We start from the raw sequence: 24,010 nt of genomic DNA, 5'->3' as shown, positions 1-24,010 counted from the left end.
CATAGATTTCAAAGACAATGGAAATTTTGCCCACATTTGGACTGAGAGAAATGGCCCAGTATGAACCCATTAGTAAAGAATCATGACACCTTCATAAATCTCTATAAGAATTAATTTTAACAAAGGTGGAATAATTGATAAATGCCTAAATGTCATTCCTGAATTACAAATGCACTTGATCTTTTCATTCAGTGATGTACTGATAACCTATGATACTCTGAAAATAATTAGGCTTGTTCACATTTTTGTGTGCCTTTGATTTAAAAATTTTAATTAAACTCAACAGTAACTAAACTAAGTACATTTGGCAACTATCTCACAAACATGTAGCTTATTTGGTTTATTTATTTACTCAAGAGTTTCAGTTAATTGTTATGCTGCAAATAATTTATTTGATCTCATCAGCTAATATATTCTAAGTATAAGCTGATTTTCTGAAATACTCATACAAATCCCATTTATATCAATGGAAGCTGCAAATTATTAGCAACAATGAAAATCCAGCTATAATTCACCAGAATAACTTGACACAATACTCAAGGCATAATGTGACACACACACAATAGCATGTAAAGAATAGGACACACAACAGAAAAGGAATTTCTTAAATAACACATATCAACAATGGCACTGGCACTATGATGTTTTGAGGATTGATGATAGGCTATGAATAATGGCCCTCAGTTTTGTTTTGGGTTATCATCCCCACCTACCCAGTCATTAATTAATCCTCCAGAATGCCCTACACTTTATTGCTGTTGCTAAACAAAACTTATGTTGCATTGTGCTTCTGAACCAGAACTTCAGAAGATTTGGTCTTGAAGCCTTTGGTCACTGTGTTTATCAGAAAGTTATCTGCTTCATATGAAGAAAGTTTTGATTTTGTTCCAAGTCTCTTTTAAAATTGAATTTATATCTGTAAAGGAAAGAAACTCATCTCCTAAATGATGTTAAGTGATATATAAATACATCCCCTATAGTAACAATGAGGAGTCCAGTGGCACCTTAAAGACTAACACATCCCCTATAGTAACAGTCTATGGAATTTTTTCTATCAAACATTTACAGCAAGGTCCTAATTATTACTTACTTATATCAACTTGCAAGAACACCCTTTCATATCCTCAGTTCATCCTCACAATTCCTATTTAGGAGTAGTCCATTGGGAATTGTTTGCGGATCAACAATATACACTATGCCCTTTAAAATTTACTATGTCTTTTTACTTTCATCATAGATGAAAAATAAAACTCATTTGATGTACCGTCATGGGAAATGTGGGGATTGTTTTCGCTTAGTTACAATATATTAGATTTTCAAAAATAATTTTTAAGTTTACTTTTCTTCTTCATGGACCTCATCACTAAGTATAGACATGGATTAAAGAAGCTTTGCAAGTGTAACTATACTATGAAATGCATTATTCAATCCATATGTGCTGGTGGTGATGATCCCCCAATGCAATCAGCTCATTAAATATAAACAATGTGTCAAATAATTGGTGTGCATGTAGACCTTTTCCTAACAAGGGCAGAAAAGTTGTTGTTCACCCAGTGCTAATGTCCAGACAGCGTGGCTTAATCTTTCTAGTGGTTCCCCACTTCAACCAAAAAAACCCCACCTGTCAAAGTACCACACTGGGGAGAGGGAAGAAGAGGGAAACAGCTGAGGTCTGCATTGCGCCCAATTCCCTCACAGTAACTGCAGCCAAGAATTATCACACAGCTCAAAAAGCAACACTAAATGATGTGGAAACCAGTAATAGCCCAGGGCAGAAAGGCATCAGCTGGCAAAGCAGGTTTTTAAGGAGCAGTATTTACTTTTATAAGGCTAAATAACTGGTAAAGGGGGAGACTGAGGGCCCAGCTCATGTTACTGAGCAAATACGGACATGAGTTGTCTCAGTGGGGACTACTCCTATAAGCAGCCACTAATGTAAGTAATTGCTGCACCACTGGCGGCTGAGTGAGCAATTAAATAGGGGGTGGTAGATTAGAAATACAGTGAGTGAGCTGTGAGCAGGAAAGCTGAAAGAAGTGGGTGGGATGGGATAGAGATGAGCAGGGGAAATTAGTTCATCAAATTGACCTTCTTCATGGCAGACCAGATGGCAAATCGTTGTTCTCCAAGAAGTGATCTTTAAAAAAAAAATACATTTGAAACACTTAACATGCACTACTGCAAAGCAAATTCTCTCTTCAGTCAACACCAAGAATGTCATTCTGAAATCTACAGTGCTTGAGGGTTGTTTGGCAAAGCCATTTTTGGATTGTGGTACCCACATGTCCGCCAAACCTTTCAGCAGTCCTCAGAGATTTACTTTTGGGATTATTTTCTTACAGCTGGGTTAAATAATCCTTTATTACTGTACAACTGCTTTTGGTAGCATGGTCAATATTTGCAGAAATCATGCTATCCTAACACATTCCTAAGGTATATTTTGGAATTATGAGTGCATTAAAGGTAAAGACAAAGTCTTTGAAGGTGTTATTTTTTAAATCAAAGATTCTTTCAACATAAGAAGCCACCTATTTTTACTTCCTTGCTAATAATGAAAGAACTCCAGTACAAATGTTAGAATTTCAGTGTAAATAAAGATTTTGCAAGCAGCATCACTGTTAACAAAATACTTTACACAAAATCCAACAGGAAAATCATCATTCTGATAATTTTTACTTAATATATTTAACAATCAAGTTTCATTTAGCATTTAAGTTTAAATAGATGCAAATAATCACAGCTTTAGTTACTTGCTGAAGTTTCCAGCTTGCGTTTATGAGGTGGATCTTCAATGATTCTATTAATATCACCACGATTCTTTAGATCCACTGGTTTCTCCCATACTGACAGCTGCATTGTAGGGTTGAAGAAGAAGACTCGGTCATCTCCAGTCCAGACTACACACCTATTTTAATTAATGAACTATGCTTAGATAATCTCACATATACATAGAAACAAGATATTAAACTCATGGCTAATTCAATATTCTCCATAGTCATATACAGCCTGGGTGAAATTCACCTCAGGCTGATAGCCTGGCCAGGCTGATAGCCCTCCTCTCCAACTTGAAGCCTCTGCACTAAGGAAATTTCTCCCCATACTAATAAAATGTCATTATCAGTGGTTAGAACAGTACATGGGTACATGGGCACACACATACTCTCTCTCTCTCTCCAACAGGGAAAAAACAAAACAAAAAAGGGACCAGGGTAAAACAATGATGCTTATAACAACTGAGGCCAAGGTAAAGGATTACATTTCATATTTTCAAAATGTATCTGTGAAGGTAGTGAACTACAGAGGTCTCAAGCTGTTTTGCATAGTCAGTGCCTACTCAACACCCATATATGATAGATTCAGGGGGGTTGCCATTAGGTAGAAGGCAGCCACAGAAACCTCATGTGGCTGCCTCTAAGGTAGAAGGCCTAGCCAGAATTCCATTAGGCCTCTGTGGCCATGGATCCCAGCCAAACCCTACAGGGGTTCCATGCTACAAAAGACAGAAAGGCCCTGATCCAAAGTCCACTGAAATCAATAAAAAAAACCTCTCCCATTGATTTATTTGAGCGTTTGGACCAAATATGCAATGTGCCCAAGCCATGACTGCTACGCAAACCAGAATTTCCTGACTTGTGCAATTTAAATGTCAGCCTCCACATTGCATTAAATTAGTTCCTTGTATTAAATTTGTGTTTTAAAACAGGAAAAATATTATTTTAATAAGAGGTATGATATCACATTGATGGATATTCAAGTAAACCTGGATGCACTTGATTAAACGTATAGTTTTTACAGACATATAGTACCATATATGCATCTGAAGCCTGTACTTTGTGCATACTTAAGAAAAGTAGTATACAACACGTATGCATTATGCCATTCTAAAACACATATAAAGGGCCAGCTCCTGACCTCCTTGAATCAGAAACACCTGCAAGTTCTCCACCACTTGGTGATTCTCAATGGCACAGGGGAATAGAGCTATGAAAAAGACATGCTTAAAATGAAACCTGTTCTGTGTAAAAGACTGAGAACACAAAAAGTGATATATAAATGCTAAGACCTATTATTGGATAATTGGAAGTTTTCTGTGAACTAATAATAAGAGAGCACCATTGATTGCCTGTCCAGGTAATAAAAAATATATATAACCTTTGGAGTGGCTAAAGGGAGACTGTATATCTTTATAGTGCAGAAAACAGAGGCAAGAAGTGTTTTCTATTGGTAAAAGTAAGAAGATAAAAGTAATTGAGAATGCTTTCTTGGGAATACATTCCCAAGGTAGAAGACAAAGTTGGAACTGAACACAAAACTGTCGACTTCTCAGTTACAGTTATCCCTCGTACCTTTGGAGTTAAAATAGTGGGGACCTGATACATATTTTAATGATTTTCATATTATTATAATATACAAATGCTTCAGCTTTGAAATTAGCATCCCAGAATGGCTGACCTATTCTTTTATGTGGTAATAATTAGGTGAAAACAACATTTGGTACTTTGTGTCTCAGAGCTGCAGTTCTCAGTTCTATCACAGACACCGTTAATCAGATCAAGAACTCTAAATGTACCATTAAGCATTAGTCTTTGGCTCACAATAGATCAGGATGGAGTTGATGGAAGACTTTAGGAACAAGAAATCAAACTACCATAAATATCACAGTCCTACTGGCAGGCACCTTAGAAGCCAAGCATTAGGGGGAAGAAGGGAGTAATTAGCAGTTAACTGATTTATTTAATAATACGGTTACATTTCTCCCTTTACCTAAATCTGTGAATAATGGGCCCAATAGTATCAAATGGTGCATGCCTCCCACAAAATGCTGATCACTCTCAATTGTAATTAGCTTTAATGGCAATTGAGCTCATTCAGCCCTTTTGCAGAATCTGTCCCTGTAGGAGTACTATGTGGAGCTCATGGTGTGCTTCAAAAGCAGGAAGCCAGTATACTGTGAGTGTCACAGTCATGCCATCATACACATTTAGGACAGTCTCAGCACCTGCCAATTGTGCACATCAGCGTTTCTGGCCAGGAGGAGATGAGAACAAGGCTATTTTCAAAAAGCAGTTGATGCTGCTCTCTAATAATTTAATAGTGACCTCTCTCATGCACAAGTTCAAAGTCTCTGATCTCACACACAGTTTCTACCACTTTGGGTGATGGGAGACCACATTTGAGGCTGATAATGTATTAGTCATTTGAAGTGTACTGCTAGGCCATCTGGAGTCTCAGCATTTATCTAATAAAAACAAGGTGATTGCTAAAATGGAAATGGCACATTTCCACATCTGATTGAAAGACCAAGAAGGCATCTCTAGAGAGCTCTAAAAATGGATCCAAATAGCAGGTCCCTCATGAAGACTTTTCATTTTCCATAACTAACCCAATTTGACATTTAATTTAAAAATAGTACCCCCTTCTCCCACATTACATATCACCTGTACCTCTTTGGCATAATAAAAATTTCATTATCCAAAAGGGACAATATGGTATTTGGTTTCAGTCACAGATCACAAACTGAAAGTGCAGATGATGCTATGTTCTTTACACTGGAATTATTTTTTAACTAAAATAATGACATTTAAATATGTAAGAAAATAAACTTAATATTACATATACTGTATTTATGTGGTAGTTAGGCAGGGTTAACTAATATTTCTGAGAACTGTTTAGTCATATAAACAAATCTGGCTAATTGTGGCCCTGCTCTAATCTCTCCTTTTTATTGGAACTTATTCATCAGGCGGAGGCCAGGAAATGTTTATGAGACCTGAAGTCCTTAAATTCGCTAGTACCTTTTAGTCAGACATTAGTTTTCTGGTCTCATTAATATATGCTCTCCTCTGAGCAATAAACAATAGTTGGGTGCCCAAGTTGCCTCAAATGTGCCATAAAACCATAGATTCATAGAATCATAGGGTTGAAAGGGACCTCAGGAGGTCATCTATTCCAACCCCCTGCTCAAAGCAGGACCTAATCCCCAACTAAATCATTCCAGCCAGGGCTTTATCAAGCCTAACCTTAAAAACCTCTAAGGATGGAGATTCCACCACCTCCCGAGATAGCCCATTCCAGTGCTTCACCATCCTCCTAGTGAAAAAGTTTTTCCTAATATCCAACCTAAACCTCCCCCACTGCAACTTGAGACTATTACTCCTTGTTCTGTCATCTGCTACCACTGAGAACAGTCTAGATCCATCCTCTTTGGAACCCCCTTTCAGGTAGTTGAAAGCAGCTATCAAATGCCCCCTCATTCTTCTCTTCTGCGGACTAAAAAATCCCAGTTCCCTCAGCCTTTCCTCATAAGTCATGTGCTCCAGCCCCCTAATCATTTTTGCTGCCCTCCACTGGACTCTCTCCAATTTTTCCACATCCTTCTTGTAATGTGGAGCGCAAAACCGGATACAGTACTCCAGCTGAGGCCTCACCAATGACGAATAAAGGGGAGTGATCACGTCCTTTGATCTGCTGGTAATGTTCCTACTTATACAGCCCAAAATGCCGTAAGTCTTCTTGGCAACAAGGGCACACTATTGACTCATATCCAGCTTCTCGTCCACAGTAACCCCAGTCCCTTTGATACCATCAGAGGTCAATCAAACTGGGGAGAAGAAAAGAGTGGAAGCAGTCCCTTCTCTTTGGCTCTCCCGTCTTCATCTTGCTCTTTCTCCAGTGGCCTCTTGTACTTTCACTGACTGTTTCCCCCTTCCACTGTCCCTATCCCTTGAAGCTCTCTCACTCTCTGCTTCTCTTCCATTTCAGGCCCTGAAAATGCTTCCTGAACTTTATGCACTGTCCATGGTCCTTATGAAATCAATGGATCTACTCAGTGCATAAAGTTAAGCGTTTGTCTTTGTAGGATTGGGGCCTTAGCAGCTAACCTTTTTTTCTGTCCTCTTCCCATGGAGAATCCCATTCAGATTGAAAATTCTCCCTAGGAGTTTTGGAATGAAATGAATGAAGGAAAAATTCCAGCTGAAAAAATTAAGCAAAAATTCCTAATGATGAAGATTCTGTTAGGCTGTGGAAAAGTCATCCATTGCGAGAGGTGAGGGAAGTGTAACTTCTTGGGACCTTTAAAAATAGACCGGACAAACCACTGGAAGCATATAGTACAGGGAAACAAGTGGCCCCAGGGGATGCGTAAAGTGACTAAGCAGTAGTTTTCCATCTCTGACTATTGTGGTATCTATTGGTAAGTAAATTAGTGGAGTGTTTCAGTTATAATGCATCACCGAAATAGTTAATGTTGTCCTTTAAATTGTTATTGTTAGGCTTTATGATTAACATCCCACTGGGACTGATTAAACAAGTTCATAGCTCTCATAGCTATTTGCAATTACTAACTGTTTGAAGATAAAGGAAGACAGGTGTGAATAGCTACAATTTGACTGCTGTTTTTGCAGACACAAGACATATCCTCTCTTTTCTGTGATTCCATGGCTGCTTAATTTTCTACAGAATTCATCAGCACTTGAAACAGAATTCTACATCAGAACTTAAAGTTTTCATTAAAAGATTTAAAGCAGAGTCACAATGTGCTCCGTCTCTTTCAAGTCACTTTGATGACAAAAAATTAGTGTAAACCCAGCTTAACTCACGAACTAAATTTAGTTGCCCAAGCAGTGCAAAGCAGCCAGAGTGGACTGGTGAATTTGGGCCTAAATTTCTAGCCCTTATAGTTGTGAGGTGTATAAACTTCCAAAAGTGAGTCACACAATGCTGTGTTTTCTGCCTGAGTCTGTGTACAGATTGCCTGCAACAACAGCTCTAAGAAGCACAAATTGCTCTTATTCACTGTAATGGGATATTAACTTCAAATAATATGCTTCACATGTATTTGTTATTCATTCTATGATATGTACTATATATATATATATATTTAAAATCAAAGTAAAATATTTATTTTTGTTGCAAAATTGGTCAATTTCACTGGATATCTGGAGGAACTATATTTATTTAAAATAGTTTTAAATACAATACATTGTATGTAAAACATATTAATGGGACTCCATACATTTTAAATATCCACATTACAAAACACGTACATCAATGCTTTTACACAGCACAACAAGTGGCTTACTTTTCTTCTTTTCAGGTGACCAGACAAAGGAGGGTTTTTCACTCTACTTTGCAACTGCTTTGCCTGAATAAGAAGTGCAAGATGAGGCTCTGAATTAGCTACATTCCATTACCTTTGGCACTACGTGCTGAATGCCCTACAAGACTAAGAGGGGCTGGCAGCACATTAACAATTGAAAACTCACCTTTTGGTTTGTTTTAAGTGGCACAACCTCCAGCCCCACTCTGGTTTCTCCAGTATGACACCCCAGCATACACCTAGTGATGTTACATCAACCATGGAATCCTGCAGAAGCATGGAGCCAACCTATAGGTGGAGAGGGGTTGAAGTAAATTCCAGGCTTTTGTTGAACTTGTTAATATATTTAGCTATTTGGCATGGCTTTGTAAACCTGTTCTTAAAGAACTATATTATATCCCAAAGGGTGTAAATTATATAGACGCCTCACACAGGCATGCTCCATGTTCCAGTGTGATTCATGGTGGATCTGAGGGCATCAGCATGGTGCATGTTGGGTATTGCCACATCAAGCAGGGAATGACTGTCAGTAATAGGGCTAGTCATTGTGGGACCTAATAAAAAGGACCAGATTGTGATACCATTATTCCCTTTGAGTAATGTCTTGCTCATCAAATAGTCTTACTGAAATCAATGGCACTATTAGAAAAGTAAGGTATTACTCATTGTGAGTAAGGGTATCACAAATCGGGACCAAAGAAATGTGCAATTTCAACTGATGTGCTGAATGGCCCTTTCACCATTCAACACAAGCTGCTCAAGATGATGGAATGCTGTGAATTTCTTTTGTAGGTTTTCAGTTGATTACAGACTCTACTATACAAGAATGGATTACTAGGATATGCTATAAATGGCTTATGATACTGTTGGATTTAAATGGTTACAGTTCCCTAGGTATCACCATTTTCACATAGTAGCAGATGTCATGAAGAGGAGTGGTTATCAAGGATCTTAAACATAGGTCATAATTAATTATTACATTATGCTGTATGTATATCATGTTGACCTGCAATAAGACACAATATAATAATAAATCATAATTATAGATATTTACATAGGACCTTTTATCCAGAGATCACACAAATCTCTACAAACCGATGAAAACAACAGGGATCACTTCCTCTGCCACTAAAATGTAGCCATGTCTGGGGTAAAGAAAAGAAACACACACACACACGCACACACACACACACACACACACACACACAGAGTTCAGGACAGAAAGTAAAGAATTATCTTTGTCCAGTTGAGACCACAGAGGGGTTTTAGTTAGGCAGATTGCCTGAACTGGGATTTGGACAGAAAAACAAGCTCACAGGACACAAGTTACTCATAAATATCACCTGAGATCTACTACAAACCCGCAAGACAATGAGTTTCCTCAACTCCCACTGAAGTCACTGGGAGAGGAGGATGATCAGGCCCTAAATAATGAATAGCATTTCTTGCAGTACTTTTCTGGTCATTCAAGCACTAACCAGAGCTGACCCTCCTCATTTGTGAGATCTGATAAGATCAGAGCTCAAGCTAGTGATATGAACTATCAAAAAAACCCACAATCATTACATTCTTAAGCCTGGGTTGGTATCAGGTGCAAACTCAATCTTTCTTATAAATGCTTGATAGCTGTCTTAGACTGTACCTGTGGCTATGTCTTACCATTTTGTGTAACTATATGAATAGTGATGTAAATCTACAATGCCACTTTGTAAAAGAAAATAGTGCAATATTGTTAAACATCCAGAATTGTATTACAGTTGCTGCTAGGTATTCATAAAGACACAGACCATTAATATATGTTTGGCAATAACAATGATATTGATGAGTCATTATTATTCATCCTGAATATACTTACCATGGCGATCCTGGTACAGGAGTAGATGCCACAGGCTTGTTGCCATTTGATATGCTATCATCTTCATTTACTAGTTTCAAAGGATGATCCTTGACATAGAAAGACACAAAAATTAGTCAGAAAGTGAAACTGATGCTCAGGAGTGCAACCATTATACAAACAATTCTGTTTAAACTGGAGGTGGATTATTAAATCATCATTATACCACTGGAGACAATATGGACAACCATCTACCTCTAAACCAGCTGGTTAGTTTGGAAAGAATATAAACACTGCCCTATTTGGAATGTTATGCATGCAAAGCTTGAGAGATACAAAGTCTTCCATATACAGCACAGGTGATAGCTCACTTGGAATACTGTGTATAATTTTGTGCATTTCACCATAACTAGGACAGACCACATCATCATCAGAAAGAAAGAAACCAACCGACCATGTGGGTTGGAATACCCAGAAAGCTCAGGATCAGGTGGGGCTTTGGAACCAAAAACCCAGCGAAAAAATGCAGAGTGCTCTGAAGGAACATGCAGCGGCAAAGAAAACTTGCACATCTGGACGGGTGTGACAAAAAGGTTAGAAGGCAATGGGTGCTGATGTTTTTGCCTTGGGTTGGCAGCAAAACACTCTTGTTTGGCAGTGAAGAGCATGTGGTTGCAGGAGGCAGTTTGCATGGTAAGCAGCTGGAACTGCTGGAAGTCAGGCATCAGGGGAGTTGAGGGTGCTCTGCATAAGTTAACAATTCAGTTATTTCTATTAATAATTCAGTCCTCTATTATTTGTAGACAATTTTGCCTTACTTTGCTCAAGATAATGCTGTTGAGAGTGATTCTCCACTGGCCTGTGTGTATGTCTGACAACCGTTCTTATGATACCAGCCATTGCACTAAGAGATTTTTGCCCTTTAGCTGGAAGCCTGGCATATATAGACCAGTCAACTATTTGAAAATTGCAGACAGGCAATCGCCAAAACATTTATTTATCAGGTCGTCTGGAAAGCTACAGGTAATAAGTGTTTTAAGGGTGAAAAAATCCATTTATATCAGTAGCTTAAAGAAATGAATGGAACGGAGGAAGGGAATGCTATGATAGCTCCCATGCAGTGTCAATGCTTGAGAGGATGTAATATGATTAAAAAATAATAAGCACATATACAGAGCTCTTAATCTTCAAAGTACTTTACAAATTTTAAGCACTCAATAATGTTTCTGAGAACCAGTGCAGCACTCTGGAGCAGCTGCAGTCTGAGGGATGATGGACTGAGACATTATGATTATATAAAGCGTAATGTCTCCAAGGTGCTGAGGGAGGGTGGGATAGGAATGGGAGTGGAGAGAATGAAACACACTGAACAGTGGCACTTGTTATACCTTTCCAAAAGGTTGAGGGTGTTCTCCGTGCAGCACTGCCTTACTGGGGTAAACTGGTGGGGCAGGGAGAAAAGAGAGGCTGGCCACACATATCACCTTTGAGTTGTGTGACACTGCCAGTAGTTGGAGTGGTCTCCTCTTGTTTTCAAGGGAACTAAGCAGACTCCTTATTGTTACCTACAGCATGGAGGTGCAGAGGGTGAGGTGCTGAGTATAAGGATAGGGCTGTCCCATGCAAGCACACTCATTAAAGACATCCCTAATTTGGCCCTAGCTGTTTAATCTCCATATTGTCTTCATGAGGAAAGCAGCAAAGACTCCTGTGGCACCTTAGAGACTAACAGACATATTGGAGCATAAGCTTTTGTGGGTGAATACCTACTTCGTCGGATGCATGTAGGATTCATGAGGAAAGTAAGTCTTTCTGCAAATCTTAAAAGATGTTGATTCAGGCCCTATCTCATAGAATCATAGGACTGGAAGGGACCTCGAGAGGTCATTTAGTCCTGTCCCCCACACTCATGGCAGGACTAAGTACCATCAAGACTATCCCTGACAGGTGTTTGTCTAACCTGCTCTTAAAAATCTCCAATGATGGAGATTCCACAACCTCCCTAGGCAATTTATTCCAGTGCTTAACCACCCTGACAGTTAGGAAGTTTTTCCTAATGTTCAACCTAAACCTCCCAAGCTGCAATTTAAACCCATTGCTTCTTGTCCTATCCTCAGAGGTTAAAGAGAATTTTTTTTTCTCCCTCCTCCTAGTAACAACATTTTATGTACTCGAAAACTGTAATCATGTTCCCTCTTAGTCTTCTCTGTTCCAGACTAAACAAACCCAGTTTTTTCAATCTTCCCTTATAGGTCATGTTTTCTAGACCTTTCATCATTTTTGTTGCTCTTTCTGGACTTTTTCCATATCCTTTATAATCCACTGAGAAAGAATTTGTGTATGAAAAAGCTACACAAATACTACGTATGTACAATGCCAGCGTTGCTGTTAATCTCTACTCTTACCTAAAAGTGTAATGATCATTAACATTTGTAATCCATATATATAAAATTATCATCTTTATGTAATGACCTCATTAATGATCTTTAAGAAGGGGTAAAAGTATATTAATTATATACACAGAGGGTATCAAATTGGGAAGTGTTGCAATGACAGGGAGGTAGGGCCCTAAAAATGAGTCCTGGTGCACTTATCTCTCATGGCTTGTGGACATTTCTGCACACACATCTGGAGTTTGGGGGTCTCTAGATGCTTGATGTTGGGGCCTTGGAGATCCTGATTCTCCAAATCATTTAAATTGGCATATAAAGGGACAAAAAAGAGCTGGTCTCTATTAAAGTGTTACCTTAATGTCCCCTCTCCTTCACTCCCCAACACTATTTAGAATGTACAAGGTTGCAAAATTGAGAGAGATTGGATGGGAAGATAGAAAGTAAGTCTCCCACAACGTCTATGGAACTAAAACACTTTCAGAATTAAAGGGAACTCTATTTTTCTCTTTAGTTTTCCATCAACTGAGTTTCACACATAGACATACCCCACACTCTCTCACTCATGCACAAACATAAACAAGTAAATAATTAAAAAAACAGTATTTAAATACTTAGGAAGCACTCAGATGCTACTGTACACAAGGCCATATATAAAATACCACAATGGACAGATTTGACAAAAACATCTAGAAAAATAGGGGGTAGGGAACACTCCTGACTTGATAGGAAGCGCTCCAGATCACATAATAGTCCTTTACTCAATCTCTGATTTCCACAGTTCAATATTTTAAAAATGAGAACAAAATCCATAATGAGAATCAGACCTTATCCTCATCATTCTCTGTTGGCTTGCTTTTCCTGTCAGTATGTAAAATCAATGTTGGTGGGCAGGAGGCTCTGCTTGATTCTTTGCCTTTATCTGTAAGGGAAAAAAAATATATATATATATATTTAAATTCACAATAAACATATTTCTAATGACCCACTGAGATATCTCAAGAGTTTATATTCTATTACTTGGGAGCTTAGAGTTTAGCTGTAAAGACAGAGTCCCCATTAGTGAATAAGCTGGATGCTGAGACAAAACGTTCCGTTATTTAAAATGAGTGATTGTGGTGTTTGCTAGAAGTGATCTATTCAGTTTCCAAGCGTATGCGGCCACATCACAGGACCTGCTTGAATCCTCTGTAAGGTGTTGGGATGAAGTTACACTAACAATGCTAGGTCAGGGATAGAACAATGAGCCTGTAGTGCTGGAAAATACAGGAAATATAAGCATTCATGGGCTGTCTGGACTGTGTGTTTATGAATTTCATCCTAGCACGTCACCCAATTCAAGACAGCATGTTTTTTCTAGAACAAGGAATATGGAGAACTCCACGGAGATCTAAATCTTCTCCTACCTACCTCAAAACTCCCTTCCCACACAAAAGGAAAGGACTATATTACATTACAAAATGTTGACATAAATTAACACATTTTACTGTGCTACATTCGAACACACCATAACTTGCTGAGTATTTATTGTACTGTAGTCTCCATTCTGCTCCTATGGAAGTCAATGGCAAAACTGTTTTTGAGTTCTACAAAAGCATGATCATTTTTCCTTAGCTGCTTAGAGCGTGGAAGAAGCTGGAAAATCTTTTGGAAGTTCATTGTCTCCAAAGTTTGTTGGGCTATCATCTCCTCAGTACAGTGAAATTGTTTTAAGCAAACATTTAAGGGACTGACCGAAGTCTAGCTGCTTAACAAAAGTGGCCAAATAAACGGAGTATAAAAATGCATTCAGTAAGGTTGGGGATATCTTAAAGTTGTTCTTTAAAACAGGAGGTTCATAATTAGAGTGGTCTTCAGTACTACAGATTTAATTCTATTTACTGCTGTGTACCTTAATCAATTATACCCAAAGTGACTGCAAATTGGGTGTAAAATAATGCTGTATCAGAACAGTGCATCTTATACTCACTTTTGCATAGGGGCAAACAGCAACATAAGGAGTACGGGCAGTGGAGAACTAGCCCCTGACTTGTGTGATAAAAAGTGTTCAAAATGGAGGATAGGATACTTTGGCTCTTTCCTACAATACTACTTTGCCACTCAGTGAAGACAATAAAGTTACACTGGTGAGTAGCAGAGTGGATAACCAGACCTATGAGCACACACACAAATTTCTCCTTGTTAATGGACAAATTTAGCTCCAGAAAAGATAAGATCTGGACTATTTTTGATCGTTAAAAGAGAATGTCTCTCCTCATTCTCCTTTCCCTGATATGTCTATTTATTGATTCCTTCATCATTAACTTGCAATCCCTCCGTAATCACATTGTATTGGATGTGATTCTCTTCTTACTTCCAGTAGCTTTAAGCTTTTGAAACTCAATTGACTTAATTGGAATTACCCCAGTGTGAGTGAGTGAGTGAAGACATATACCCTATACACTATATTACAAAATCTGGATACAGGATTGCCACTTCTTACTAGAAATTTCTAGCAGAAAAGATGATTAACCGCTGGAATAAACTTCTAAAGGAAGTGTTGGCTTCTTAATCTTTGGATGTCTTCAGATCAAGATTGGATGCCTATAATGGAAGATATGCTTTTACCAAATACAACTTATTGGGTTCAATGCAGGGATGAAATTCTAGGGTCTGTGATATACAGATCAGAATCGATGATCTAATGCTCCTTTCTGGCCTTAAAATCTATTAATCTATCAAATGGACCCCACACCAGGAAGTTCAGATCTCCAAAGTTCAGGGATATTTAGCTGTAAGGTTTCTCTGTTTGGAATCCTCCACTACAACACACCAAGCAATGATGATGCTTCAACATATCCAAGCTAAAATTTCCAGCAGTAGCATTTACGTATAAAATAAACATTATCATATTTTCCTAAATTCATAGATGAAGAGCTCTGATCATGAGAGCCCTGCACAAACTATTGAAAGGAGAACTGGATCATGAAGAAATGAGTTTTCTTACAACACACGCTTTAGGACTATAGTACATCTGAGAGCCCTTGGCATATATTAAGCCTGCTTCACAATGAAATAGCCATTTTATATTTTGTCACTTACTAATATTAACAGATTATTCATAATCCAAGCAAAAGTTTATATTTGAACTCCCAAAGAGATCTGTTAACACTATAACATAAAGATGAGGAGATGCTTCCATCTTAGATCCAAATTGGTGGGATGAGGGCAATATACAAGGACATTCCAACATCCTGGTTGCCAACCGCCTTAGCTTGGAGTCCAGAAACAGTTGTCAATCTGCAAACTATAGTCTCTGACTTTTGTTCAGTATCTTATAACAGATATATTTGCAATTATTATTGGAGAATTCATTATATGATTATTGCAATGCTCTTTCGAGAATGCATTATAAAGCAGAACCACATACAGGAATACTACACACAAATAGCATGGATGTTACTCAGAGTACAGAGTGTGAGCATGTCAGCAAACACATAACAAAAAATAAAATGACACCAACAAGCATGCCTCAGAAAATTCCAGTCTGACCATTACTCTCCTAATAAGTGAACAGAGACATTCTCCTTTTATCTATGAGTTCTCCAGTGAAGTCTTCCCACTGGCATTCTATTTTCCTCCATTATTCGTAGGAAGAATGACTCCAGCCAGTGCTGGTGTGCTTCCCCTCAGCACACACTTCTCAAAATCACAATACAGCCATTATTTTGTACATAATGAATAGGTAGGAGAACCTGATTTTTAGAGTGATTAATCTCACTCACATTGTTTTGCTTAACATTGTAAAATGAGATTAGAGCTTCAAACAGCCCGTCTGAAATAACAGCTTCTCACAGATCCCCTCACCCAAGTCTAAGGGCTTGCATCCCATACTTCTAGGAAACAAGAAGCTTGATGTTTTCCCCAGACTGTATTAAAGACATGATGAACGAGAAATATACATTTTTTAAAAAAGCGAACACCACTCTGGAGAAAAAATGCTGGATGCATATAAATATTTGACACTGCTCCACCAAAGTGAAAATATATATTTTAGCAGGTGATGGAGAAATCACTTTTTCCAGAAAGGATTTGGATTAGGTGTTCTCTTGTTAAATGTTATGGATAATCAGGAGGAAGGCTGAATAGATTTATCAATTGATTTCCCCATTAGAGCACGGAAGAGTGCAGAGTGGCTATTACATATCCAAATAATCTCTAAATATATTTTCCTACACTAGACACCTGTTAATACTGGATCAAAGCATTAAGGGCAAGATCCATGTCTGATATAACACAATGAAGTCACACCTGGCATGAATTCGACTGTATTCCAAACTATGTTTCACCATATGGAATTTCTCAACATGCTAATCTCACATACAGAAAGTTTCCCAAATCAAAAGGAACACCACAGTGATTCTGGTAGATGAAACTTCAATCATGCTGAGAAGGAGGCTGTGGCATGCATATACATGCAATTGAAGAGAGATGTTTTCTTAGGGAGGAGCATCCTGGACTGATGCGGAGCATCCTGCACTGATGCATGACTATGCTTTTTGTGTTTTGGTTCTGTTGCTGATTGTAACACAGTGAGTCATGGGGCTCTCTCTCCCTGCCACTCACAACTCTCTCTCCTGAAGACTTTATGTTTGTTTTTATTGTTTGTCCTTTTCCTTCATCTGTAGTAAATGTTCTCATTAGACTGAAAAATGTATTTTGTTCTATGTTTTTTGGGGAAAAAAGATTTAAAAAACCCTTCAAAACCTATTTGTTAACAAAACTAGAGAGAAGTGACATTTGAGAATCCAAGCTGACTCTCACCATCATTAGAGAAATATCCAAGATGACTCTCACAATCATTAGAGAAATATAGAGGATTCACTTATGAGAACCTAATCCAGACTCAATTCTGATATTATGTTATCACTGTTCTAGAGTTGACACCTCTGAAATCTTTCTCAGATTTGCAATTTCTTCTGAATTGTTTCACAAAGTCATTCCTGTCCATTAGCTCTGCTCTATGATATCTTTCCATTAGTTTGATTCTCTCTTCAGTGTCAGCCTCAAAGCCAGCTTATGGTTGTTTGTCTTCTCTTTATTTTCAATACCACAATAGGTTTAGTTCTCTGCTTGTATTTTACTAGTGAAATCCCAGACGTTCACCTTTTTATCTGAAACTGCAGAAGCAATGGACAAACAAAAGGTGTTATTCATAAATTCCTACCCCACTGATAGGGATTTTTAAATTAAATATCCTTAATGTGTCTGCTGAAAAAGCTGGAGAAATTTCCTTTTGTAGTAGGTACTCCCTTAACAGACATTGATTTTGCGGCAGCTTCAGAGGCGTGTGGATTAACCTGAGTACTCTAGGTTTTTTACACACATAATTGCCTCTGGTGCTGTGCCTATTCTAGCACAGCAGAACTTATTCTAGAGCTCTCTGAGGGCTAGCACTAGTGTAAGTACTCCTGGCTTTGTGCTCTTCCACAAACTCTGATGCTTTTGTCATGAAATAATCCCTGTGTGGAAAACAGACTTATTTCATGATCGAATAGTCAAGACACTAGATGACTATAAGATAAAGTAACAAAATACTCCTAATTACATAATTATAATCAGAAGCAAGAAAACGTGAGACAAAATCTTTTGTACATGAATGCCTAATAAAATGGAGATTGTGATTTTTTTCCTCCCAGTTTAAGTGGAAATCACAATAGCCCTTCCTCCAGTTCTTCCTTCTGACTTGGATGATCCAAGGAAGAAGCTATTTTATGTTTTATTGAGTATTAATCACTGTTCTGGTTTAAAATTGGTTAAGATCTCTTTGTTTCTTATTCAGACATATTTATATATATAATGTATATATTTATAAGTGTGTATGAGGAGCTCAAAAGAAAGAAAGAAGGCATTAGTAAGTTTAAACCGTCATAGTTGTAATTTAATTGGTAAATATAATAAATTCATTTGGTACATACATGCAGGGCCAGCTCCAGGCACCAGCTCAGCAAGCAGGTGCTTGGGGTGGCAAAGGAGTAGGGGTGGCTCGTCGGGCTCTTCAGCGGCAAGTCCCTCGGTCCCTCTCAGAGGGAAAGACCTGCCACTGAATTGCTGCCGAAGAAGAAAGCAGCGCCGTGGAGCTGCCACCGATTGCGGCTTCTTTTTTTTTCCACTGCTTGGGGCGCAAAAACCCTGGAGCCAGCCCTGCATATATGAAATATTTTTGAATATGGGATGGGACACTTAACTCAGCAACTCCTCAACACTTTGTTCCTAGACCTGAAATTGCAGGAATTAATCAAATGAGATACACAAAGATATGACTACATCCCAAGCAGCTAAGACTGAGAGCACACACGATTACTAAATCACTGCTGAGATACTGACATGGTGACAAAAAGTGGAGGCCTACAAATTCAGCCAATGTTCTTGTTTTTCTTGTATTTTTGTATATATGGGCATCTAACCTTCGCTCCACCCAAATATCTCCCACTCCAGACAGAATCTTGGCACCAGCACTATATACTCAAATGGAAGATATGTGACTGCAGATAGGATTATACACATACTCACGAAGAACAATGACTTTATGTGAAAGCAATAAGAGGGAGTTGAATGTTAAGCAATAAGTATGGCTTCCAGAACTTTGTGTCTCTCTTTCTTTTCTTCTGTCACAAGTAACCTGGTTGTCACATTCCACATATATAGCCAAATGTAATGTTTTTCCTTGTGGAAAGGAGGAATTGAAAAGTTTTAAAATATCCTAAAATTCTACAGTCCTGCTCATGGGAATGGGGTGGTGGAGAGAGGAAGTATGATCCAGGATGGTAACATTCAAGATTAGATTTTGTGTGTGCGCGCAAGATTGGATGTTTTTTCTAAAAGCTACGCTCTAGGAATTATTTTCTGAAAGTTCTGGCATCCAACTTGTGGTTCCCAAGCTCCAGTTTGTCTTCTGTCTCTGACACACTGGTATCCTCACCTGACCTGACTCTGGTTCCTGACTCGTGATTCTGATCTCCAGTTTGCCTACTGCATCTGATCTTCCAGTAACCTGACCCAGCTGACTCTTGACTCCTGTCCCGTGACTGTGGACTCTGACTCCGCCCACATGAGAGACCCCATATGACAATACCTTTGCACAAAACTTTTGGAAAACAGTTTTGAATAGTGAAGGAACTCAACATTCTGACAACAAACCATTCATAAACAAGGAAAAGGGCTAACTTCACCAGACTCACTGCATGTTTCACAGATTTTAAAGCCATAAGAAACCCTCATAACACTCTATTCTAACTTTCTGTACAGCACAGGCATAGAATTTCAGCCAAGTGATCCCTGCATCTGACCCCCAAAAATTGCAGTAGAACTAGAGTACATCTAGCTGAGAACTGTTCTTTCAGCTCAAGTCATGCTGAACTAATAAGGCAGCCTAAGAACTAGAAAAACAATCCATTAGAACTGGATTTGCCAAATAGGAAAGTAAGGTTTAGAGAATCCACTCTACACAGTGGGAAGGAAGCCTGCACTGTCTATATGGGGAATCTATTGAAATGAAGGACATCAAAAAAGATGCACGTTTACCCTGTCTTCAAGTTGGTACGCTTCTCTTCTATAGATTTATTCTTCCTCTTTTAATCAATTCTTTTTCCACTTCAATTTGAATAAGTGTATACAATATTCCACAGTATAACACTAATGATGCCATTATATATTTTCAGCATAATCAGACATTTTTTCTAAACGTATCACCTTAATTAACAATGATATACTGCTGTAGTTGCTTTACTGCCACCTACTGGCATACTGAAAACTGTGCAAAAACAATAACTGATTTCTCCAACTTCTTGCAGATAGAGTTGAATGAATAATATATTTTTACAGTGTAAAAGTAAAGGTTGTATCAGCAACATTATCGTGGCTGCTAACAGTATGTTGCTAATAGTATGTGATAATGTTTGTACACATTTTATTAACAATAGGACTATAGGAGCTACGTATTTTACCCAAAAGGGGAAAACAAACCCAAGTAGGAAAGGCAGCATTCATGCGAATGCATGCTATTCCTATCATTTATGCTAATTAACTGTAATGATTCAGGACCAGATCTTCAGCTGGTGGTAAAGCAGAAAAGCATCAAAGAAAACAATAGAGCATGGCCTATTTACACCATCTTATATGCTGACCCTCAGATCTGAGATTCTTTAGACAGCTTTATCATCATCCAGTTCTTGCATCTATAAAGCCATATATATTATTTCCCTTTCTGCATCTCTTCTCTCATTTCATCATACTACCCCTCTCACCCCCAGATCCTTCCTACACTCTTTTCAAGACAGAAGAAAAATAGTTCAAGCTAGTCTTTAGGCTGTGATTCAGCCCTTTGATAATTCTTGTTGACATGCTGTCCTCCACTCTCTATGCTGACTTCCAAGACAATATCCAGTTTAAGATACTGGTCCTAATCTTCAAAGCTTTCAGTGGTGTGGGCTCAGGCCATCTTTTAGATCACCTAAACTTCTGGGATGAAGACTATTGTGGTTAACAACTCTTCTACTCAGGTACAACAGGACTTTCTACCACAAGGATCCAGAGTGGTAGCCATGGAGAATATAGTAAGAAGATATAGATATATACAGAGAACATGAAAAAATGAATGTTGCCGTACCAACTCTAATGAGACTAATTGATTAAGGTGGGCTATTATCAGCAAGAGGAAAAAAAAACTTTTGTACTGAGATTAGGGTGTTCTCTGTACATAATAATCATGTTCTCTGTACATATCGATAGATAGAGAGATATCTTCCTACTGTATTTTCCACTGCATGCATCTGATGAAGTGGGCTTCAGAAAGACTCTGAGTAAACATTCATCTTACTTTCAGCTTATGCTCAAATAAATTTGTTAGTTTCTAAGGTGCCACAAGTACTCCTAGTTCTTTTTACCACAAGGGTAACACTCATCTGTGCAGGGGACAGAGCTTTCTTGTGAGCCGGTCAGACTGTGGAATTAACTCCTCCAGGAATGAAGGGCCATCACAAATCTCACCACCTTCTGTTTTAAGTGCAACACATACATTTTAAAAAAAAACCAAAACTTTATTAAAACAAAACACTACACTGAGCACACAATTCTTCCCCCAGGAAGAAGAGGAGACAAAGAACAAACCACATGTGACAGCTGTTAGTCACATTACTTAATACAGTAGAAAAAGGCACTCAGATACTACAGTAACTATAGTGGTACAAGAACCTATGTAAAACAGAATAGATGAGAACAGAATAGAATAAAATAGTTCCCAATCCCAGTTGCTAACAGAAAATTTAGAGATATAACTCATTACAATAATACATATTCACCCTAATGATTTTAAAGGTATTTCTAGAATTAGATGGGGCTTTACTTAGATGTAATCCAGTTGAAATAACTAAGCATACTGTATTTGTATACGGTCAGTTATATATCATGTCTCTTAGTAAGTCTGATAAATGAATGAACTTTTCAGAGGACCATCTCTCCTGTTTTAGCACTGACTCAAGAAAGTGAGTTTTATTATGCTGTGGCTATCACCATTGTAAAATTCCTTATTTTGACTTGTATTTTGACAGAAGGAAAAGCTACTAATGGGCCTCTAAGTGTTACTTGTGATGAGGGAAAAAAAATCAGTATTATCTATGTAGATTGTTGTACAGTGTTCTACAGAATATTTGTGGTGAATATAATTTAAATTTAAAAATGTTCTAGTGAGTGAGGCTAGTGAATCTGTCACTACAGTACAGTAAAATCTGGATTATATGCACTTCAGTTATCTAAAACAGGGTCATATTCCCAAAGTCTATTAATCACATTCAAATTCTCCTCAGTTATAGAACCTCAATACTCTAATGTATTCACTTGTACCCCATGACATTTGAATTAACAAAGTTTTACAGTATTCTTGCCTACAGACAATGCAGCTCCCCTCTGTCAATGACAGTCATGATAAAGAAAGGTATATTTAGTATTGGTCATTGAATTATTGAAATGTGTATGGTTATGAAATATAATTACCAGAGAAACATAGCTGTACCAGAACAGATGTCACTGGTTTGTGTCTAGTCTCTGATCTTACTAATACATAAGCATATGACTAACTTTTTAGATGTAAGTAGCCCTATCTATTTAAATCAATGGAACCACTCATATACATGAATTTAGGCACAAGCTTTGGTCTTTTTCAGAATCAGGGCCCTTTTTTCGTACCTTGGTTACCACCGTGGCAAGTATTTGATGTTTCAGGGAAAAGTCTACTCAGAGCACTAGCTCAGTCATGCTACAGTGTTCTGTGAGGAAAAAAAAACATTGAGAAGACGTTACACTATATTTTCCCTTTCGTATCTCCTCAAATTATTTGCCCAGCATGAAAGTTTATAATCCTTGTGACATTTTGACACTTGCACGTCTGGTTGCAAACGTTAAAAGATCTATTGCTTTTTGAATTCCCCCAAAGTATTTGCCCATGGCAGGGAATTTCCACAGATTAGTTACACACTGTGTAGGAAAGTCGTCAACGTTCCTTTCCCACTCTGAACTTTAGGGTACAAATGTGGGGACCTGCATGGACACTTCTAAGCTTAATTACTAGCTTAGATCTGGTACACTTCCACCATCCAGAAGTCAGTGTCTGGAGCACTTCCTGTCCCCCCAAAACTCTCCCCTCCCTGGGTGGCCTTGAGGGACTTCACCAATTCCCTGGTGAACACAGATCCAAACCCCTTGGATCTTAAAACAAGGAGAAATTAACCATTCCCCCTCCTTTCCCCCACCAATCCCTGGTGAGTCCAGATCCAATCCCCTTGGATCTTAACACAAGGAAAAATCAATCAGGTTCTTAAAAAGAAAGCTTTTAATTAAAGAATAAAGGTAAAAATCATCTCTGTAAAATCAGGATGGAAAATACTTTACAGGGTAATCAAATTCGTATAGCCCAGAGGAACCCCCTCTAGCCTTAGGTTCAAAGTTACAGCAAACAGAGGTAAAATCCTCTCAGCAAAAAAGGACATTTACAAGTTGAGAAAACAAAAATAAAACTAATCGGCCTTGCCCGGCTGTTACTTACAATTTTGAAATATGAGAGACTGGTTTAGAAAGATTTGGAGAGCCTGGATTGACGTCTGGTCCCTCTTAGTCCCAAGAGCGAACAACCCCCAAAACAAAGAGCACAAACAAAGACTTCCCTCCACCAAGATTTGAAAGTATCTTGTCCCCTTATTGGCCCTCTGGTCAGGTGTCAGCCAGGTTTACTGAGCTTCTTAACCCTTTACAGTTAAAAGAGATATTAACCCTTAACCATCTGTTTATGACAAAAGTATTTCCTTCTATCTATTTTAATTCTTTGCCTTTAGAGATCACTTCATTTATGCATTTACTCAAGGTTTGAAAATGTTCAAACTTGGCAATGATATAAAGAACTACTTTAGTACAGTCAGAATACAGGAAGTGCAGCACAGTACAATTATCACCCTAGCTAGACTATATATACATGATTCTTTGCACCACTGAGAAAGAGATATCTAGTTCCCCGGAAGGTTTATGTTTTCTTTTGTTTTATAAAGATTCAAATTCTGACCTTTTTAGGGATGTTTTCTCTCCCCTTTGTTCTGTATCCTGCACAGATGGGAACTTTTAAAATGGAGGTTCCTCTGACTCCTTTGCAAACACCTCAAA

The 24,010-nt window shown here is 38.2% G+C and overlaps 1 protein-coding gene across 1 annotated transcript in view; it reads right to left on the bottom strand.

Annotated features, from left to right (window-relative positions):
• Window positions 1-24,010, bottom strand: part of TCERG1L (transcription elongation regulator 1 like) — a 220,228-nt gene that overhangs the window by 33,494 nt on the left and 162,724 nt on the right. The window contains exons 6-8 of the mRNA XM_050959457.1: window positions 13,153-13,247; window positions 9,957-10,045; window positions 2,751-2,905 (exon numbers count right to left, since the gene is read on the bottom strand). Of these exons, the coding sequence (XP_050815414.1) occupies window positions 2,751-2,905; window positions 9,957-10,045; window positions 13,153-13,247 (339 nt within the window). The remainder of the gene's footprint in view (window positions 1-2,750; window positions 2,906-9,956; window positions 10,046-13,152; window positions 13,248-24,010) is intronic.

This window comes from Gopherus flavomarginatus, chromosome 6, assembly GCF_025201925.1.
Source record: "Gopherus flavomarginatus isolate rGopFla2 chromosome 6, rGopFla2.mat.asm, whole genome shotgun sequence".
NCBI lineage: Eukaryota > Metazoa > Chordata > Testudines > Testudinidae > Gopherus > Gopherus flavomarginatus.
Note: the sequence above shows the minus strand (reverse complement) of the source record. Positions and strands in the feature narration are given on the sequence as shown.